Raw genomic sequence first — 18,581 nt, forward strand, 5'->3', positions numbered from 1 at the left:
TATAAATGCAAAGTAAAAGATTTTACTGATGAAAGCCATTACTGAATTACTAAAAAAAAAAAATTATATTTTGATTTGAATAGCACTTTTATACAAGACTGAAGTAAGCTTTAATACTAGATATTTCTATGGATGTTCTCATGTTCATTCATGAAGTTTTTACTAAAATCAATGGAATTGTCATAAGAAGATATTCTTTCTCTTTGAAAATTTAAAATCATGAAACAAAAGACAGTTTAGAGGGATCAAGTTCATAGAAATTTCTACTGTCAGGAATATTAGAATTTGGTGATTGTTGCTAAATGGCTTTTAGCTTTCTTAACAAGCATAAGATTGAATTTGGAAGAATCCATTGCTTGGTAGGGAGCAACATTTGTGTTTTTTTAGGGATTATTGAATCAAATGAAAAGTGGGACCAGGAGTGTCATGAAAAAAAAAGTTGGCAAATTGGTTTCACAATAAAAAACATACATTTGAAAATAAAAATAGCATGATATTGTGATAAGAAACATTAATAAAAAAATTGATCCTATAGTCCACCCCCAGATAAGTAAATGATTATATCTTAACAAAGTTAAGTGACCTTGTTTTTTTGTTTTCAAGGGAACGACCGTTGTATAGAATTAGCAAAAACAATTTGAATAGATTTAAGTGGTGATATTACTGACTATAATCAAGAAAATAAAATTTGACAGAAAAAATTTTGTAGTTTGACAGAGTATCAGCTAAAATAATAATCCAAGCATATAAATAGAATGACCAATCAGAAGCAGCAGAATCCAAAGACATAGCCAAACATGACAACAGGAAACTATGATGATCTACATACACAATGTAGACAACATAATAAAATACAATTACATGTAAAAACTGAAGATAGGAATCACAAGACATCACACCAAAGCTGAAGCCCTTGCAGTTTGAACTTCCACAAAAAACTGGGAGTGACATCAGGTTCTTTGGAAAGGTTCATTATTTCCTGCTCTGCCAATGGCCAAGTATACCATTTTGCTAGATCTCATTTTTTCACTCTTTCTGTAGTTTCCAAAACATTTTACTAAGTCAATCACAACTGAATAAAAAGCACACAAACAATTTAAAGAAGATGAGAAAAAACGAATATTTAAAAAATATCATCTAGTCAGGACTAATCAGGTAGGAAATGCCCATCAAGTCAGACAGCAAGGGAAGAAATCTGTCACCATTGTGGAAAAACAAAAAGTTTTCTTTATCAAGCAGTTTGCTTGGAAGCAGGTGAAAAAGCTAAAAAACATGTATGTTTAGAAGTAACAACACAGCCCTTGAATTAACCATGATTTTCACAAAATCCATTTGACACGACTATGCCTTGATTAACTGTATTGTCAAAATTTAAATTAAATCTGATTTCAAAAATATTATGTTCTCACAGTGATTTTAAAATCCATAGTTCTCTTCACAAATTTAAAATTAATTCAATAATTTGCATGGAATCCTTTATCAATGACTTCACCTTGTGGTAATTTTTCCGATTCTGACAATTATTTAATCATTATTGTTTGGCGAAGTTGCTAAGCTGGTTGATATTTGAGATACAACACCATAGCATGCTATTTCTGTTCAATGAGTATTTTTGTATGAGACTAGTTGAGTCAAATCATTCAAAAATGTTCTCTTGATTTTTTTCCCTTCTCAATTCTAACAATGTTTTGGGGATGGGTAAATTTATGAAGTCAGTGGACCTTATAAATATTAGAAATATGATTTTCTTTATGGAGATAGTTTTCTGCTATATTTTTTTGTAACTGAGTAAGAGACCACTGTCTGGAAAAATCTTTACAGATGTAAAGTTAAATAGTTTTTCAGTGGCGAATCCAGTTGGTAGGGTGGTTTGAACCCCTCCTTTCTGGGGCAAAATGTGTTTATCTTGTGCAACATTTGAGCAAAACTGGGCAAATAATAGTCTGGAACCCCCTTTTCTGAATCTTTGGATCCACCTTTGCAGTTTCAGTGCTTCTGCCTTATATTCCTTTAGCTCATTTTTAATTTCTGCTGAATATGCATTTCTTTGTATTAAAAATTCTATAATAGGGATGAATTATAACAGAAATTATCGTAGTTGTGATGCAACATCATTGGATGAAAAATCATGTCTCTTTAAAATGGAACAGCATCCTAGAGATGAGTTTGATGTCTAATGAACACATTATCCAATATTTCTTAGGAATAGCTCTTCCTTTTGTTGCATGATGAAGGCACCAGTTGTAGATTGGTAAAAAATGACCAACAGATTTTCTTTCTTAATCCTTACCTGTTTTGGAAAACAATATGCGTAATTAGCAAAAGGTCTCTCTAGATTCTTCCAATAGATCAATAATATGCCATCACAGATGGGAAACTCTCAGTATATAAAATCAGTTGCATAAAAAAGCAATATCGGAGTACTTTACCGATTTGCTCATGTAGTACTTAGTTGTTAAAACTTGAGGTAATTTTCAATTATGGAATTAACAAGAATTATGTATCTGATATACGCTCTGCTGGGAAGCTATTGGATTTGGATGGTTGATTTCACAACAACAGAGTTCGTGTTTTGTTCGGATATCGGACAAATTAAAAGCTTTGTGAGTCTCCGTCAATAACTTCTGCAACTTGTACTAAACTTATCTAATTAAAGAGATATAGATTCTACATTGTGAATTCAGCAGTGCTTATATAGAGATATATGCGCCAAATTGACATGTATTACAACGCTAGCAATAATGTTCAGTTGGAATATGCATTGGATATTTTCGTCATTTATGCTACTGCTGCAGTTGGGAATATATTGGGTAAAATATTGGTAAACATGTAATTGATAAAATTAAAGCAATGGCTTCATCTGCTGATTCCAGACAGAGTACTCCGTCACGTTTACCTTTGCCAAGACGAGGAGAATCTTCAAAATCTACTACTAAAAAGTCATGTGACACAAGTTCAGGAGGTAAGTCTTGTGGGAAGACTTCAAAGGAAACTGGTCAAAGAAAGGTTCCAACTGTTGGAAATGGACCCAAGCGGAATTCATCTGCAATAGCTTGTAAATCTTCTGTGTCACAAAATAAAGGGCAGACACATGTTTCAAGGGAATCAAGGAGAGATTCACCTGCTTCTTCAAAGGATATTAAAGCAACAGTATCTAAGGAAATTAAAAAGGAACAAATTTCAGATGTTGTCAGGAAGGAAAAACAGCAGACAACAGTTTCAAAGCAGACAGCCATTGTTAAAGAGCCTTCTGCTACAATAGTAGATGTGAAAAATGAGGCACTTCAACACCAGATTACTGAAAAAGTGAAACATCGGCCCAGGAGCCAGTCTAAATATGATCAAAGGGCTGAAAGGACTAGGTCTTGGATCCAGTCCAAAAGTTCATCAGAAGATGATATTCTTATATCATTAGAACAATGTGGGGACTTGGCAGTGCAAGAAAGTCCTTCATTGAAACGTGAACAAACTGTGATATATTGTGGTCCCAAAAGGGACCAGTCAAAAGTCTCACCTCATGATAAACAAGATGGAACAGAGGTAAATACTCATACAACTGCTAATACAAAACCATCTTGTTTAAATGAGAATTCAAATTCTGATGTAAAATTAAGGAACAAGATTTCTAGTGTTGAGACAAAAAATGATATAAATGAAATTCAACAAACTAAGTCTGATAATATAATGGAAGTTGGTCAGGATGTTAATATAAGAACTAAACGGACCAAAAGTTTTTCACAACACAGAAGAGAGTCGAGAAAGGGGAAAATCTCTGATTCTTCTGATAGTGGGGTGTCACTTGGTGGTAATGATATTGCCCAGTTTGATGATTTCTGTGATGAAACAATTGGTGTCCAAGCAAAAAAGGAAGTTCAAGAATTTTCTGAAATTATAGGATTAGATGCCAAAAATGATGGAAAAGATTCATCTAAAAGTGTCAATATACATGATACACAAAAAGTTCCTAGAATTTCGGATTCTAATAATCATGAAAGTAGTAAGGATGTAAGTGTTGCTACAGAAGTTAACGATATTCCCGGTAATGATAGTGATCAAGCATTAGTGTCGTGTGTTAATTCTAATGTTGTTGAAACTTCGGTAGCAACCATTACAAATTTAAAAGAAAGAGATTGTGATTTTGATAATTTGGATGATACTTATGCAGAAAGAGGATCCACATATTTAGGAATACAAAACTATGTCCCTAGTAATTTGAAGGTAAGGTTGTTAATGTGTTGCCATGGTGATAAACTTATGAATTTTTTTGAAAAGTTTTTGTGCAGATGCATAAAGTTTGGGAGATTCATATAGATTGGGGTCCAGAAAATATTTAAACAAATAAAAATTCTAAAAATTCTGACAATATCAGTAAAACATTATTTCATTGCTTGCCATACCTTGAAGTTTTAAATTTTTGTGACATGAAATTTTGAATTTGTGTGGTGGTGTGGAAATCTATATAATAAAAAGTTTTTCTTCAAATGGTACAATGAACTGAGTAACATCAATGTACCATATATTGGTTTGCTTAGAAGTGAGTGGCTTTAAAATACATGTACCATGACTAAAGAGGGTATTGACTTATTAAGATATTACGTCAAATGCTTGTACTTAATCATCCTATTTCTCGGACGATGAAATATTCATTACTCCTGTCCATTTCCAAACATTCTTGCTTGCATCATATTATTCAATATTCAATTACTCATCTAACCCTAGTTATGAATATAGATTAATAGGAAGTCTCTAGTGTTCAGGTGGTGTGTGTGTGGGTTTCTTTGGATTGATCCAGTTTTTCCTCTTTTGATGGGGATGGTTAAGGCCTTATAAAACTAATTTAACCCCACTGAAGACATGTGCCTGTCTACAGTCAGGAGATATTAGTTGTTTATGTACCTTTTCGTTATTATTTTACTTTTTGGTATATTTTGAGGTAGTGTCATTGTTCTGTTACCATGGAATTTATAACTTTAATTGTCAGGGCCTTTCAGAACTTACCTAAATATGTGTTTACACTTATTGAAGCCCTTTTGATGATCTCTGAAAGTATTTACTATTTTGTATTTAGGTTATATGCTGGTGTATTTGTTGTTTTTCACCATATCTGTTCTTTTTTCTTAGACTCCTTGCTATATACTTGTTACAAATCTCTCTGAAAATATTTTCTTAAAAACTTGATATTGTTACTATCAAATTTTCATTAGTTATCCTTCTGCAGTACATTTATATTGTAGATACACAATGTATATATATTATTGGGTTATAACATTAATGCAAAGAGACTTGTAGCAATTCTATTCGTGCTAGTTCATATGTATGTACTTTGAAAGTTTCTATTTCTCATATTTCTAGGAATTTTTTTTAGTTTTTGGTCGGTTGGTTCTTACAGATGATTTAATCTGTCAGCATATTTATTTTTTGGTGTGAAGTTTCATAGCTTGACTTCTACATTGTAAATATTCGCCAATATATTTCAGGTCTTGTGTACTAGTGCAACAGCAATAATTTTTTCTCCTTTACAGACCCACACAGTGAATTAAGTCCTCTAAGCAGTTTGAGACTTCTAACTACTAGCAGCGGTTTTTTTCTTCATTTGCCTTTTATTCCAGAATTATCTTTGACATCTTTTCAAAGGAATAAATGATTAAATGCATTGTTCTGAATCCTAATTCTTTATTCTACCATTTTTATACTTAAATTATAAAGATTGCTCAATATATCAAAAGTAAATAATACTTATTCTGGTAATTGAGTCATAGGGTGTTGCTTTTTAATTGCCCTATTTATGGAAGAGTTTGAAATCAATTGTTCAGTGGTAGAAGATGCTTTGTACTTCAGAATTGGTAATAGCTTTAATTAGATACATTTTTCAGTCAGAGTCTTCAATAGTTTCCTTTCAATAGGTTGGAATCGGAAATAGTGTAGGAAAATTTGATATATTGCATTATGGTAATGTAAACGAAATAAAAAAATTTTCGTTTCCTTCTAGCTCATTGTAAATTGTAAGTGATTACTTTGATGAAGGTTGAATGGCACCAGCAAACTAACGATTGTTTATTTTATATACAGTTTTGCAAGATTTCAATTTAATTTCAATCCACTGAATTTTGTTATTTGTTTGCAAATAACTTTAAAAAATAGAAGTGTTGTTTGTTGTGGGTATTAGGCTTAGTTATTACACTCCTCCTTTTCTGAAAATCAGAAAGAAAAGGAAAACAAAATGTTCAAATAAAAGACCACTTGGCAAATAATGGTAATGTAATGCATAAAATTCTCATGGAATTGACCTCAGCCCTGCCATATGTGTATTTTGCGGATACTGCTGTGAAAAAAGTGGGATCATAAATATGTTAGTTTGGTCACCATAAAAAATTCCAAAGCAACACGGATAAATGTCCAAGTTGTCTAATCATGCAACATAAGAATTCTTGCTCTTATGCTATATTTTTTTTAACTAAGCTGTAAGGCAAAAATTGAAATTTTACATAAACTTTTTTAAAAATATATGTTTAATTAAAAAATGCCTGTTCGAAGCTTTTGGAAATATATATTTCATAGTTTTTTTATCCATTTCAAGTTAGCTGTTTGTATTCTAAATAAACTTTTTGGTTGATTTTCCTCTATACCATGGAAAGCATTGTCCAGACATCTCCCTGAGGAAATTGTCCTCTAATAGGTTTGTACTGACCTAATGCCAGCAATGTTCATTTCTACATATTGAAACATTTGTCACGGCAAAAAACAATAATAAAAAACCATGTTTTCACTTTTTATTTGACCATTTATCTCAGCCTATTGTCTCTTTGTTTTGATGCAACTATAAAGCTTGCTTTCAGAAACCAATTGACAACTGAGCAAAATAAATCATGTTTTCAGATGGAATTTTATTGAATAAATCAATTTACATCTCCAGCCATAAAAAAGTATACCCTCTGGTGAAATGGACTGGTCAACAATTACCGCTATCGATAATTCCTACCGTGACCATAAAACTGACCGCTGGGAAAACAGCACAGCGTAATGGTCTGAGTAACAATTATAGTGTTTGTTATAATAGGTATTTGTCTGGGTTTACTTCTTAAACTTTTAAGGAGAAATTGATCTATATCATTTAAAATGGTAAAGGAGGGTATTTCAAGGGCATTGTGGGTCGTCTGCTGAGGGTATTGAAGGGCATTGTGGGTCGTCTGCTGATATAGGGGGTGAATAAATAGGGTATTGAAGGGCATTGTGGGTCGTCTGCTAAGGGTATTGAAGGGCATTGTGGGTCGTCTGCTGATATAGGGGTGAATAAATAGGGTATTGAAGGGCATTGTGGGTCGTCTGCTGATATAGGGGGTGAATAAATATGGTATTTCAAGGCATTGTGGGTACTCTGCAGATCTGCAGAGGGGAATGAATAAGTAAATAGTGAGGATATATAGTGAGGGCATTGTTGGATCTTTGCAGATCTAGTCTGTGCATAAATACTGTAAACATTAATTTTCGCAGTTGGTAATTTTCATGGATTCTGTCAAGTGAACATATTCGCGGGTATCACCATTCATGGTTTTGAAATATGGTTAGTATTTTATAGTGTTAAAAATCAACTTCATGGGTAATAGTTATTGCAATTACTGTGAAAATAACGAAAATTAGTACACCGCAAAAATTAATACATCTACAGTAGGTAATGAACAAGGTTTAAAATTTCAGGGTTTTCTTGGATCACTGCAGATCTTAGAGATGAATAAATAGGTAAATAACAATGGTATATAAAGGCTACAAATGGGTCTCCATTGAGAGCTTCAAAATTGCAATATAACATTTCAATACTGTAAACTAAGAAGTATTTGCATGGCGTATTAGTGTCTACATATGTGTTTGTGAAATATGCGCTTAAAAATTCTGAAATAAGGAGATTTGATGGTTAAGTTGTATGACTATGAAATTCACCCCCACGTTTAGCAAATCACAAAATATTATCCCATGGGAGATATCCACATAGTCAGTATTTGGTTGAAAAATTTTTTTTCTTAAATAGAGTTGAAATTATTAATAAGCTCTTTAATTGATAGAGATCATAGTTTGGAGATTTAAGGAATTATTTTGTTAATGGTTTTGTCTTGTAATAAAAAAAAATCGCTATGAAGTCCATGCATCAACTTCTGCATTAGAGTGATTAACTGACTTTTCATTTATAGCTGTGGCCCTACAAAATCATTGAACAAAAATCCTTAAAAGTTTAAATGAATATTTTGCATTTTTTACTTCATTTTTCCATTTCCTGATAGATATTTACTTCACAAATTAGCATTCTCAACTAAAACCATTGTCCAGACTTCTCCCTAAGGAATTGACCTAAAAAAGGTGAGCTCCAACCTAATACCACAATAGTAGCTTGTTCATTTCTTCCTTTTGTGTCAAAGCTACATAATTACTATTTTGTCTTTGCAATACCAACATGAACAATTTTATTTCTATTTGCCATCACTGCCTGTGGAGCCAATTAGTGTTTCATTGATACAACAATATTGTTACTGCACTTTCAGTGACCAATTGACAATTGAATGAAATGTAGTTTCAGGGCATATTTGTTGAATAAATCAATTGTTGACCATGAAAAGAATATCCCCTAGTGATGCAGACTGGACAGCTATTATGGCTGTCAATAATTCCTGCCGTGACCATTAACCTAACTGGCTGAGGAAACAGTATGATGGCCTAAGTATGATTATGGTGATTTATATAACTTGGTATTAGTAAAGGGTTCTATCCAAATCTTTTAAGGATGGATTGATATTTGTTGGGTTAAAAAGGGTAATGAAAAGAACAGTATTATGTCAAAGGTAGTTATAATTATTGCTGATCTTATAGGAAACAGAAAATGTCTCCTATTCTGATGTATGCATAGCTTTACTTAAGAAATAAATCATAGAAACTCCATTTATCATTGTATTACCACAGGCTGGGCCATTTATGTTGCATTGATTTGCCCAGAGTGATTTATTTCGATTCTTATAGCACTAGTTTCTTCATATTTTTGAACAGACATAGCCTGTGTGTTGCACCAAATGTTGGTCATGTGTTTATAACTTTTTTACAATGGCTGTTGTCTAAAGAGCTTTGAAGCAGGTCATATTAGCACATACAGCAAATATATAAAAAATAACTGCAAATGTGTCCCATTCTGATGCACACATAGCTTTACTTTACTTTAAATCAATGGGTGCTGAAATTTTTTTGCAAGCTGTTTTCAACTTTTTCCTTTTTACAATTTTTTTTACAATGCTCAGAGGCATATTTAGAACTCCGAAGGCCATGTGAGCTATTGCCATCACTTGGCGTCCGTCGTCGTCATTGTCCGTCGTCGTCATTGTCCGTCGTCGTTGTCGTCATAAACAATTTTTCAAAACTCTTCTCCGACACTACTTGACTAATTTAAACAAAACTTGGTATGAATGTTCCATGGGGTATCCTGCATAGAACTGATGTGGGGATTTTTGATCTGTTGAAAAACATGGCCACCGTTACTAAAAATAGAACAGATGGATCAGACAGTAGTTTTTTGCATATATCTCCAAAACCGTTAGGTTTAACTAAATTCTGACATGAGGGTAAAAGTGTTCAGCATGATGAAATCTATCTGTGGTCAAATTTTCATTTTAAGCTGTTAAGCCAGTTATTACCCTTTTTTAACATTTTTTGCAAAATTTTCTCCTCTGACACTACATGACCAGTTTGAACCAAACTTAATTTGAATGTTCCTTGGGGTATCCTGCATAGAACTGAAGGATAATAGGATTTTTGATTTGTTGAAAAACATGGCCGCTGTTACTAAAAATAGAACATAGGGGTCAGACAGTAATTTTTCACATATATCTCCAAAACCATTAGGTTTAGCCAAATTCTTTCAATAGCTGAAATGATCCATATTATTAGGACTACAAAAGTCTTCAGGGATAAAAGTTGTCAGACAATTCCTTGTAAGAGTTATTGCCCTTGAAAAGGGAAAAATGACAGTTTTTTTTGTTACAGTTTTCACTTAATATCTTGAAAACTATGATAGAAATTCTTTTTAAATTTACTGCCCTTGAAAGACAAAATTCAACCAGGTGAGCAACTCAAGCTCCTGGGAGCCTCTTGTTTGAGATATATTTTCCACTCTTCGATACTAAAATTTTGATTTCAACTTGCTCTTTTGGAACTAAAGGCTTGAGCTAATTCATTGCCAATTGGTATTTGGCCAATGATTTTTATACAAGATTAAAAGGCTCCTTTACAAGTTCAAATTCAAGATCTGGGATATCTACTGTGATGGTGACAGGGGTCCAATTTTACTTTTAAATCATTTAATAAATAATTGTCAGTGAATAAGGTTGAAGGTCTCAAACAGGTGAATGAATTTTTAAAGGTCAAAAGTTGAATGTCCTTGACCTACAGTCATTAATAATGAGAATCCATGAGAATGGAGTTTTGTCTTTTTCTGAGAATGACACTGCTGAAAGGGGCTAAGGTGAAGGACCTCATACTCAGGTAAATGTTGAGAAAATAAAAACTGTTTCATTTAAGTTTTTTATAGAGACTAATTTTCTTTAAAAAGACATGTTGTGTGGCATTGTTAAACAAAATCATTTGTGCTGTCTGTAAATTCCGTACATTCCCACCAACCAATTTTTCTTTCTAAGAGACATGGTTTATTATATTGTTAAACAAAACTATTTGTGCAGTCAGAAAATTCTGTATATAGACCAGCATCTTGGAGCTTGTCTAATCACCTATGAGTCTTTCAATAATTAATGACAAACTTGTAAGACAAACAAATTACATAACAAAACCACTGAAATGAAGATTAATTTGTGATCGTGCCGCTACATTACCCAAAGGATTCTCATCCAATATTGAACTATGTGCTCGAGGACATTCATCTTTCCATATCTGTCTCTAGTCAGAAGAGAGAAACTTGTTGTACATTTTGGCTTCATCTTTCCATATCCCTCTCTAGCGAGAAGAGAGTAACTTTTTGTACATGTTGGCTATATCTTTCCATATCCATCTCTAGCGAGAAGAGAGTAACTTTTTGTACATGTTGGCTACATCTTTCAATATCCGTCTCTAGCGAGAAGAGAGAAACTTTTTGTACATGTTGGCTACATCTTTCCATATCCCTCTCTAGTGAGAAGAGAGAAACTTTTTGTACATGTTGGCATCATCTTTCCATACCTGTCTCTAGCAAATAAAGAGAAACTTGTTGTACATGTTAACTACATCTTTCTATATCTGTCTCTAGAGAGAAAAAAGAAATTTATTGTACATGTTGGTTGCATCTTTCCATATCTGTCTCAGTGAGGGGAGAGAACTTGCTGTAAATGCTGGCTTTATTTGTATAGCTCTTAGATATGGCCTTAAACATTCAAGTTTTTGAGATTTTTAGTATGTTGCTTTAATGGCTGATTACAGGTTGGAACTAGCTTTTGGGCCTGGCATCACAAAAAATAAAAAGCACTCAAGTTATAATTCAAATCAAAGTATTAATTTTTGTCATTTTTGTGAGAATTGTGATAATAACATTAACTTCTATAAATTTTTTTTTGTTATGGTAAATTTGTCCGTTTACCATGTGTGAAAATGTCATGGAAAAAAAAGGAAATTCAAGCATATTAGACCTATTTGGGTATTTGATGGGTGATGCTGAGCTAGATTCTAATAGCTAACTCATAAATTATGACTCTAACACTTATTCCAAACAAAAAAATATTCTTATACATGCATATGACCTACTTAAAACCACATTAATCTTAACTGCAATTCTTATTCAATATAAAAATCTTTATCACTTGTATGTAAAATGTTAAGGTTTGCTTTGTTGAAAAATGTTTGTTCGACCACAATATCAATATGTGTCGAAGTTACGTAACAGAACCACAAGAATGGAAATTAATTTCCTCCTGCTGCAACTCAACCTCCACATTTCTGCTGGTGTTCAACATAGCCAAGATCATAGAACACTTTGCTGAATGGCATTCATCTCTCTAGCACAGGAAAACATTAACCTCTAGTGATGTGTTCAGTTACATGTGATGGACTCAAATTTATGTTTAATATACTGCTTTTCCCATAATTCCATATTGAAGATGACTGCTTCTCTGGCAGTGACATCATCTTTTGTAGACATGTAGTGAGGAATTTCCAGGAAAGTTCATGACTTCATGTCAAGATAAATGATTTCATTGTTGTTAATATGATATACCTAAAACCCAGTTTATTTGTGATGAACATATAGTTACTATTCAGCGATAACTTGTTTTAATAGACTACCGGCATGACTAAAACATGACGTGTCATTAAAGTGAAATTAACCATTATAAAAACAACACCTTCCTTTTCTCCTCCTTTGGAAGGTCTGATTGTATACACTTCTACAAATATAAAACAAAAATCTTCTGATACAATGGGTTATGTTCAAAACATGCTCAAATTATGCAATATATTGCTGCAGATATAGCGATAAATCTCCTTTTGTTAAAGTAATTTCCTCCATGTTTTAGCAAAGAATTGAATATTAAATTCTTAACCACGGACCATTATTCATTCTGAAGTTTTCAAAGATGGTCTCAAGTGGGTTTTAAGAATCAGTAGTCTTGTAAAGCAGGATGACTTTACTCATAATTCCAAGCTTTTACAGTAAAACCTGTCTACACTGAAATCTGGACTTACTGGAAACCTGTGTTAAGTAGACGTCTTCCAAAATTCTTACACATTTGTTTCTGTAAGTTTTGAACCTGTTTAAACTGAATGCCTTCTTTAAGGAGGTAGACCTAGGGTAAGGGAAACGACTCATCATTGATATGTTTGTATTATATTCAATTTCACCAAAGCTTTCATTTGAAACAGAATGAAATCAATCCAAGTTACTTTGATGCTTACATGAGATTGATTTAAAAAGCCTGAATACAAATGTTCCAATGATTTGTAAGAGTTGTGTCCCTTACCTTAGGTCTACCTCCCTAACAGAACACATTTCTCTGGACAAAAGAGGTTGGTTTAGACAGGTTTCACATTATTTTATATGTAGGGGTTCTTTCAATTTTATATGATTGACATAGGTAGGATAGGCTAATTGATACACTTGGTGGAAATGTTTAGCTATTTTACTCTGTTGATTCTGTGATTTCTCAGAATTATGAAATAACAAGTTTCCTTCAACTTCAAATCTATGGGAACCAGGAATGAATTGGACTAAAAAAGGTGGGTTGGAATGTGACCTTATTATATGACCTTTACTTTCATCCTTCTCTACTTCAAATAATGTAAGTGTATAGACTAAATGAATCTACAGAAATCAAAGACTGGAGAAAACCTCATCTTTACATTTTTTACTTGGCCTTGGACCTCCTTATTCCATTAAATGTATAATAAATATTGAAAGATAATTGAAATTAGAAAGCTTTTTAGCAAACCCATATAATCATTCATTATCTGTAAATTCTTTTTGAATATTATCATACAATAATAATGGGACTTTGTTTCGGGAACAAAACTTATGTAGTTTAGGGCTGAATGCAAATATCATGATTTAAAGTTATTTTGCTGATGTTTTTTTATGTGGCAGTTTGTAAGACTATTGCCAATTACTTTCACTTTGGAGATTTATTTATAGTTGTTTGATATTGTTAACATACATTTACAGGCATAAAAAAAAATCAGAAATTTATGACATTTGTAACCACTTAATACCATTTTGAGAATAGGCCAGTTTTAATGATTTATCACAATGGAGATCGGCTATTTGTAGTTAAGTAAATGGGACATTTCTCAGGTTGAATTTGAAAAACAATGTATGGCCACATCTAATCTCAAATCACAGCTTATTTTCCTTGTAATGAATAAATCCTTTGCCACTAGTTATTTGTTGGGAAAGAAACAGCAAAATGCCACCTGTTCTTGATAGATAAACATGGCTGACTGCTTGCAAAATTGCACTTACTTACCTTGTGTATTCAGAATGGTACAAGTTATGTTCCAAAATTTGTTGGGGGAATTAAGATTGATTCTGAGTGAAATGCACATCATGTTCAACTACTTAGAAAATTTGCATTTAAAAATTGATAGGGCCATTCTTCTTTATCGAAGCATCGCTTATTGTATTACCTATAGCATAGCTATTAAATTGAGCCTGATTGATGGAGAAAACACTTCTTCTAATCCAACAAATTCAATTTATTCCAACTTGCTGTAGTTATGGAAAATAGAATTCCTACGCAGTGTGCAGGGAATTGCACTATTTAAATACTTCCTTTTGGGAGGAAATCTTGTTATATTTATATAATAGAACAGAAAGTTTGCCTTTTGGAGAGTTTATATTGTCAGGTTCTGTTACTGTTTGTGGAATAGATGTACAATTATGTAATTTATGTATCAGATTTGTAATAGGTGTAGTACTTGAATTGGGCCATCATCAGGTGCAGACCAATGATTAGATTTTGACTTTTTACGAATACTGGATAGTCAATTCTCAGCAAAGAGAAGGAGTTTTATGGAAACAGCATAGTTCTTTATGGCAATTAATGATTTATTAAATATAAAAATACCCATTATAGAAATATTGCAAATTTTGACATGCTGTACACACATTTCAAGGAGTTACCTCTAATCAGCAGCATTCAAAGAATAAATAACATAGGAACTTAAACCATTGAGGTTTTGCATGAAGAAAATTTGAACTAATATACTTGCGTATTTTCAATTTGTCATAATATCAACAAAGAAATCACTGAAGCATCAGGAGTGGGATGGTTGAAGAAAATTTTTTTTCATTTTATAAAATTATACTTACTGGATACACATGTATTTTTAATTTGTCTAAATATTGACCAAAAAAGCACTGAAGCAATGAAGCATTAGCATGGGATGATTCAAATACTGTGGAAGTAGTATTGTTCTTGGGGTACCAATTTTCATGGTTTTTGTGGGTAGGCCAAACCATGGAAATTTGGTTCCCAACGAAAAGAAGATTTCCATTGATGAGTATTCTGAAAACCTCAAAACCATGAATTAAAGAATTCCATGAAGTTGTGTTTCTTCCTTTATCAACGAAAATTGGTATCCATGAATTAAAGTACTTTCACAGTATATCAAAATCCAAAAACATGGCCATAGCATTAACATAGGAAACAAGGATGATCTACATTCACAATGTAGCGAACCAAATGAAATAGGTTATACATAAGAACAGGAGATAAGGGAAGCAAGACGTCACACAAAAAACTAAACCACTACCAATATGAACTATTACAAAGAAGAGTGACATCAGGTGCTTTGGAAGGGTAAGCATGTCCTGCTCTGCCAGCAAGTGTCTTAGAAATTTAACTTTTCAGTAAACTGAACTGGTCTCTGTTTTGATATGTATGTGTTATAGGTACTGGTTACTAATAAGAACACATGTCCTGCCTTTATGTGACACCTCACTGATTACATATTTTCTGGTTACAAAATGATAGCAGTAAAAGCTTCGGGAAGGTTGGGGGATGGAATCTTCTTTTTGTTGGAAAATTGTTGTTAATTTTGTGCATTTATGGGTTAAACAAGGCCTGTGCCCAATTAGATAGAAAATCTAAAACTGAGATTTTCCTCAAATTCTTCCCCATTTCAACTAATCAGCTCACTTGCTAATGAACATTTGAGGAAATTCTCATCTTGAAATTTTTTTTCATGTTTCCCATGCTTAAAACCCCATTATTCTGGTACATTCCTTTCTGGGTCCATTGCTGTGTATCATAGCAGAAGATAATACCTTATACAAATATATATAAATTTGACCAAGTGAAATAAACTGTTTGATAAAGTAATCAAGGGAACCAAGATTCTATCGGAAATCAAAAGAATGAAGTTGTTTTCAAACGAAAAATATTGCAAACGATTTCCACTATATTGTGCTTGCTGTGGAGCATCTCTGAATTGATACTACGTAGTACATTTGAGTGGACCACTTCAGGTTAAGAATTTTTCACAGGAAGAAGTATTGCATTATGGGAATTCATTTACCATTTGTCAAATCATATTACTGTTGTTGTTATGATAAAGAAGACAAATCATAACTGGGTTGTCCCAAGATGATCCATAAGCTCATCACTCTCCTCAAAAACAATATCTTAATTTGAAATCGATGAAGTCGGCTTGGAACTGTGCATGACTTAATGATAATGAGTTTTAAGGATAAGATATTTGGCTTTAGCAGAGCCTTCTGGGAGCTTAGATGAGAAAGAGTCAATAATTGTATGTGGACAGCTCTTTAACCTTCTTTTATCACAGGGAGGAAACTCTTGTTTTTAAGTATGAGTCTTTGTAAGAATCATGCTAATTGTGTAATATATGTATGTGATACATAATACATTTTTATTTTTGTTATAAATTGCTTTATATGTCTATATGATGAAGTGTATAATAATTCATTCCCATCTGTCTGCTCTTAAGAGATAATCCACATTGAAAATCCAACAGTTTCTATTGTATTTTAGTGTCATTTATAGAGTTATCTCCCTTAATTTTGAACTGTGCAGTACATTCTATATATTTTTTATCTCCTAAGAACAAGGTTTATATGAAAAGTCACATGTTAATTTCTGTTTACTATTGCATTTTAAAAAAAATATTAAAAAAATATATGTGGGCTTTCCAACCATGCATCACATTTGCATGATTCTTATCTGGAGTGCTATTAAAATTGGAAGTAGGTGTTGGCTTGGGGCTAAGGTAGGTCCAGAAGTGTGGTGGAAAATATCAAAAGGGAGCAATAGCTTCTTTTACAAAAAGCTTATACCTGGTAGTAGTAATATGAAAAAAGGTAGAAACTTAAACTGGATAAATACTATTTTAGATGAATTGTTTCAATTACTAGTGCTTAGTGAAGATCTAGGATTTCTTCCATGAGTGTATGGAATTCCCTAGCAGTGATAAATCCAAAAATTATGAAAAAAGGAGCTAAATTCAGCTATCTCAAGATTTTTATACATAATCAACCCAACATTTTGATCATAAATTGAACGAGGTTGTGCCTTAAGCTGCCAATGCAGAAATGTGTACATTTATAAACAAATGCAGTAAGATATGTGCATGTGACCCTATCTTCACAGATATGTAACCAAATGCAACCATAAACTACAAAATTAGGTTTATAGCCTTGCTGTTCTGATGATGACCAATTTTTTAAAAACTAGGTCATGATGGCTCATTTTTATGATACATAGTTTTAGAGCTCCCATGATGCCATGCCTTTATTGTACCTAATTTAATTTGACAATGCAGAATGAAAACTTTAACCTTTTATTGTGATCTAGTAACACTTTGTTCCAGTTGTCTCCCTTTGAAGAATGTTTAAAGAATATATGTTATAGTCTCTTTGGGATTTTTGTACCATTTATTGACTAGTAAATATAAATCCCATTTGTTATAAACTTTCTTTTAATGGTTTTATAGAGAAAAAGGAGATAAAAATTATAACCAAAAAAAGATCATAAAACTAATACATCTCCTATAGAAAATGTGAAATGAAATCTTATATTTCCTTTACTTTCAATTATAGAGAAATTACATAGGAAAGGAAAGGTCTACATGAAACAATTATTGTAGTCTGATTTAATTTGCATGAAATTGCTTTCAATGGACTTACGTAATGAGTTGGCTTTTATGTATACAATGAAACCATTTAAGAACTGGAATTCTGTTGAATGAACACAGGGTATTGGTTTTAATTCATTTTTATTCTGTTTGCTAAATTGTGTTTGCTGTTTTCACATTCAGGCGATGTATTTGGATTTTAATGTATCTGAATTGTCCCATTATTGAGGCTTTGGTATTTTTTTTTGTGGATATTTCTTTCGAACAAAAAGACTGTACTATAAGGTTGTCATCTAGATAATTAAGATATTTTTTATAAATTTTTTTATTTATATAATGGTATGGCTCTTTTGTTCTTGCCCTCTTGGTCATTTTCACCCATAGATACTTGTTTCTTTATGAGACAACTTAAATATGATGGATTTTGAAAAAGTTACATGTGCTAAATTTTGATTTAATGATTTGATCAGTATTTTTGAGAAAACCATACATTCATCTCCCGCTATAATCAACCAAATCAGGAAAGATAACTCTTGCAAATTACCAACTTCATTCATAATCTGTATGATTTTTATCACAAAATTAATCTGAATAAAAAAACTAAAGGTGGTTATGGGATCTGTAGGTGTTTCTGAATAAGATATAAAAGGAAATTTTAGAAGTATGTGGCTACTAGATCAGTGACAGTTCTGGAGTACTTAAGATGGTTCAGATGTAAGACCCATGCAGTTGGTGGCACAGGCCAAAATTTTGTATTAACATTCATTAGAAATCACGAACTCATGTTTTCTGAGAAATTTATGTTGGTTTGTAATTTACTGAAACAGCATGAATAAAATAAATTACACGGAAAGTACCGCAAAATTTAAAATAAAGGGAAATAACTCTTTGATCTGTTCATAATTTAGTTGATTTGCTAGTGAAATTTGAACATAAATTCTGAGTCATCCACTTTCAAATACAGAAAAATCTATGTTTATCATTGC

General features: G+C 32.4%; 1 protein-coding gene across 15 annotated transcripts in view; it reads left to right on the top strand.

Moving 5' to 3' along the window:
- Positions 1 to 18,581, top strand: part of LOC148613349 (neuron navigator 2-like) — a 295,727-nt gene that overhangs the window by 25,192 nt on the left and 251,954 nt on the right. For 5 of the 15 annotated variants that reach the window (XM_088586741.1, XM_088586742.1, XM_088586743.1 and 2 more), the window contains exon 1: positions 2,828 to 4,218. The exons of 2 other annotated variants lie outside the window; for them this stretch is intronic. In XM_088586741.1, the coding sequence (XP_088442867.1) occupies positions 2,851 to 4,218 (1,368 nt within the window). In that variant the 5' untranslated portion in view covers positions 2,828 to 2,850. Of the gene's footprint in view, positions 1 to 2,820; positions 4,219 to 18,581 lie in introns of those variants that run through there. 8 more of the 15 variants (XM_088586737.1, XM_088586734.1, XM_088586744.1 and 5 more) reach the window with 6 other exon arrangements.

Source organism: Perna viridis, chromosome 6 (assembly GCF_037379345.1).
Source record: "Perna viridis isolate PV_CMFRI_1.1 ecotype Kerala chromosome 6, ASM3737934v1, whole genome shotgun sequence".
Taxonomy (NCBI): domain Eukaryota; kingdom Metazoa; phylum Mollusca; class Bivalvia; order Mytilida; family Mytilidae; genus Perna; species Perna viridis.